At 35.4% G+C, this 3604-nt stretch overlaps 1 protein-coding gene across 2 annotated transcripts in view; it reads right to left on the reverse strand.

The window, feature by feature from the left end:
• Window positions 1–12: 12 nt before the first annotated feature.
• Window positions 13–3604, reverse strand: part of LOC106876050 (nuclear receptor subfamily 1 group D member 2) — a 44633-nt gene continuing 41041 nt past the window's right edge. For both annotated transcript variants that reach the window (XM_052976576.1, XM_014924447.2), the window contains exon 11: window positions 13–1020. In XM_052976576.1, coding sequence (XP_052832536.1) covers window positions 1002–1020 — 19 coding nt within the window. In that variant the 3' untranslated portion in view covers window positions 13–1001. The remainder of the gene's footprint in view (window positions 1021–3604) is intronic.

A 3604-nucleotide genomic window follows, 5' to 3' on the forward strand; every position in this document is an offset into this window, starting at 1 on the left:
TTTTTTTTTTTTTTTTTTTTTTTTTTACATCATAAGGTACCCTTTCAATTATTTTTCTCCCTGCCAAATCAAATCAAATGACATACAAAGAGGGTAACAATGGTAGAATATTATTATTATTATTATTATTATTTTACAATCTTGCTTTTTTTTTTCTTTTCATTCTTTATTTCAATGTAGCCACTTCCTTTTACCGATATTTCCAAGAATGGTAAAAAAGAAGTCTACAAACAACAGATTCTTCTTTTGACTCTCGGCATCATTAAAAGACAAATCGTGTAAAAGAGCAGCGTAGAGTCAATTGAGTTGTCTCCCTTGCTGAGATTTGGAATTCAGAAAGTCGGGTGGGGTGGGGTGGCTTGTAGTAATAATAATAATAATACAGATTTAAGGAATGGAAATGTTTCCATGCAGAATGGGAAAGAATCTAACGAGAGAGTTCAATAACTGTATTAAAACCACATGCCAATTCTAATAATAATAATAATAATTATGATTTCAAATTTTGGCATAAGGCCAGTAATTAAAGGGAGCGGGGGTGGGGTTTGATTACATTGAATTACCCCCCAGTACTTGGTTCATACTTTATTTTATCGACCCCCATGAAAGGATGAAAGGCAAAGTTGACCTCGGCGGAATTTGAACACAGAATGTAAAGTCGGATGAAAGACCACTCAACATTTTGTCCGGCATGCTAACAGTTCTGCTAACTCACTGCCTAATGATGACAATAATAATAATAATAATAACAATGATAATCGTTTCTAGTATAGGCACAAGGCCAGCAATTTTGAGAGGAGGAGAAAATTGATAAGATCAAATCCAGTGCTCAGCTGGTATTTATTTTATCGACCCCAAAACAACGAAAAGTGTCGTAGTAGTAGTAGTAGTGGGTGCCTTGAAGGGGAGTAAAGAATGAAAACAAAAGTTGAAAAGCAAAATTTGGAACTGAGATACGTACAGAACTTCTTCAGAAGAAGATGCCACAATAAAGGAACAGCTCAGCTTCTGAGGAAGGTTCTAGAAATAGAAGAGAAGAGAAGAGGATCTGAAAACTCTTGGCCACTTATTTTGACTGAATCTCTCAAATAATCACACTGCCAACCTGCTAAAAAGAGTCTTCCTGCATTCTCCAAGAATCCTCCAAAAGAGACTTGTCACCAAACTTAGGACAACATCCCTAATAACTAAAGTTTTAATAATAATAATAATTCTTTCTACAAAAGATACAAGGCCTGAAATTTTTGGCGGGGAGGGGACTAGTCAATTACCTTGACCCCAGTGTTTCACTGGTACCTATTTCATTGACCCAGAAAGAATGGCAGAATTTGAACTCAGAATGTGAGGACGGACAAAGTGCCATTAAACATTAAATGTGAGGGTGGAGGGAGAAGGTTATTCAATTACATCAACCCCAGCACTTGGCTGTACTTTATTTTATCGACCCAAGACGGATGAAAGGCACAGTTGACCTTCACAGGATTTGAACTCGGAATGGAAAGAGCCAGAAGAAATACCACAAGGCATTTTGCCTGACTCACTGCCAATTTACAGCCCCAATAATAATAATAATTTTTCCCATTGGCATGGCTACAAATTCATTTAGGTGGTGGTAGTGTAAATCAGTTGTATGAAAGTCAATACACGACAAGTACTGATTTGGTGTGTGAGCACACGTGTATGTGTATTATAAATTATATATATATGTATATATATGTATGTATATTGTTGAGCTGAACTCTGGCTTTCATTCCTCCTGTATATATGTACATTATGTACATCATACATACATATATATATATTATATATATATATATATATAGTGTGTGTGTGTGTATAAACACAGACACATACGTGCAAAAGAAGACTAAAAGTTAACCTCAACAACATTTGAAGGGCAAAATCTTGATTCAAGCAAAACAAGTAACCTTAACAATCCTCCTGATTCCTGTCTAAAAATCTTTAATCATTGACACAAAGAAAAACTATTTTCAAGAGTGGGGGATGAACTTCTAATATCACATACATCAGTTGGGGAACCTTTTTTTTGTCGATGGCTTAGTATGAAGTAGGGGTCAAAGTAGAGTGGCAATGTAGGGCTTCCAAAACCCCTCAGGTACAGATCATCCAAAGGGATTCCATCTCTCCAGTTTCTAGAAGGCATTTTCCCAAAGACAGTGATGAGATTGAACCTGGAACGACCTAATTGCAAAGCCAATTTTTGTCAACTCCATTGTCATACCTGTATCTACATTGAAAGAATGGGTTCCCTGAGAGGATTTCAAATAACCTTATGTCTCACACATTCTGTGGGTGAACAGGTTACCTATTACATTGCAAAGCATCTCAGAACAAACCCAATTTCTTCTTTTATAAATATATATATAAAAAAAAGAAAATGTTAGCCCCTACCTGCATTGGTTAGCAATTCCCTTATCACAAATTTTAAGGATTGGAAACAATTTTAACTTTAAACTGAAGAATTACTCAATAATTTTCAGTAGAACACATGTTCATTGATTTTTTTACAAAGTCACACACACACACACACACATAGCAAGGTCAACTTAGCCAGGATGAATCTAAAATATCCCAGCCAAAGAAATAGGGTCATATTAGGGTTATTTAGATTTTAGAGGAAAGGAAAATGAGTTTTGTGATGAAAATCATTCATTTCCAATGTGTTTCAGGGATTTGCTTGAAACGAAAATGGGTTGCAGATTTGACCCCAGAAACTCACCTCTGTTTCATAGTGCTCCCCTAAGTAACATGAAACAAATTTCTTTCAATGAAGCTCAAGACCAAATTTCTACATGAGAGACAGTCATTCAGTCGATTAAACCGGCCCCTGATACACTACTGGTACTTATTACTGACCCCATAGAGGGACGAAAGATAAAAATCAAACATTTTCTCTTTTGTTAATCCTTTATTTGTGATTTCTAATGAAGCCATGCCTTTATAGTAAACAGAACTGAAATGGAGGACAAAACTAAATATGGTAAAGCATTTAGTCTGGTGCTCTACCTTGCGAAATAGCATGAGGATCCACAGAGATTACATGAAGGTTGAAGAGTTGTGGGGGGTGTGGGGTGAATTTGAATAAACCTAACACATACAGTGGGAAAAAAAAAGAGGGAATAGACACTGAAAATAGAGGTGGTGGGGAGATTATAATTTTTTAACTTTCAATTACGATAAGAATACATTGATAAATAAATGAATAACAACAATAATAATAATAATAATAATAATAATAATAATGATAATAATGATAATAATAATAATGATGATAATAATAAAAGAGGAGAAAAGTAAGAAAAATGTAAAACGTGAAAATATATAACTTAGAACGAATGCGAAACAACTGCAACAAATAAGTCACTATTGGTGATGGTGGTGTGCTGGGGTGTGTGGTGTGATGACAATGAGGTAGGCAGGTGGTGGTGGTGGTATGGTGGTGGTATGGTGGTGTAGTAATGCAGCAGTAAGGAGGGAGGGGGGAAGTGGTTGCTGTTCATGACGGTGACATTGCAACAGTGTTACGTTGGTATTAATAATAATAATAATAACGATAACAATAATAATAATAAAGTCCACTTTG

Source organism: Octopus bimaculoides, chromosome 25 (genome assembly GCF_001194135.2).
Source record: "Octopus bimaculoides isolate UCB-OBI-ISO-001 chromosome 25, ASM119413v2, whole genome shotgun sequence".
In the NCBI taxonomy this organism is placed as follows: Eukaryota; Metazoa; Mollusca; class Cephalopoda; order Octopoda; family Octopodidae; genus Octopus; species Octopus bimaculoides.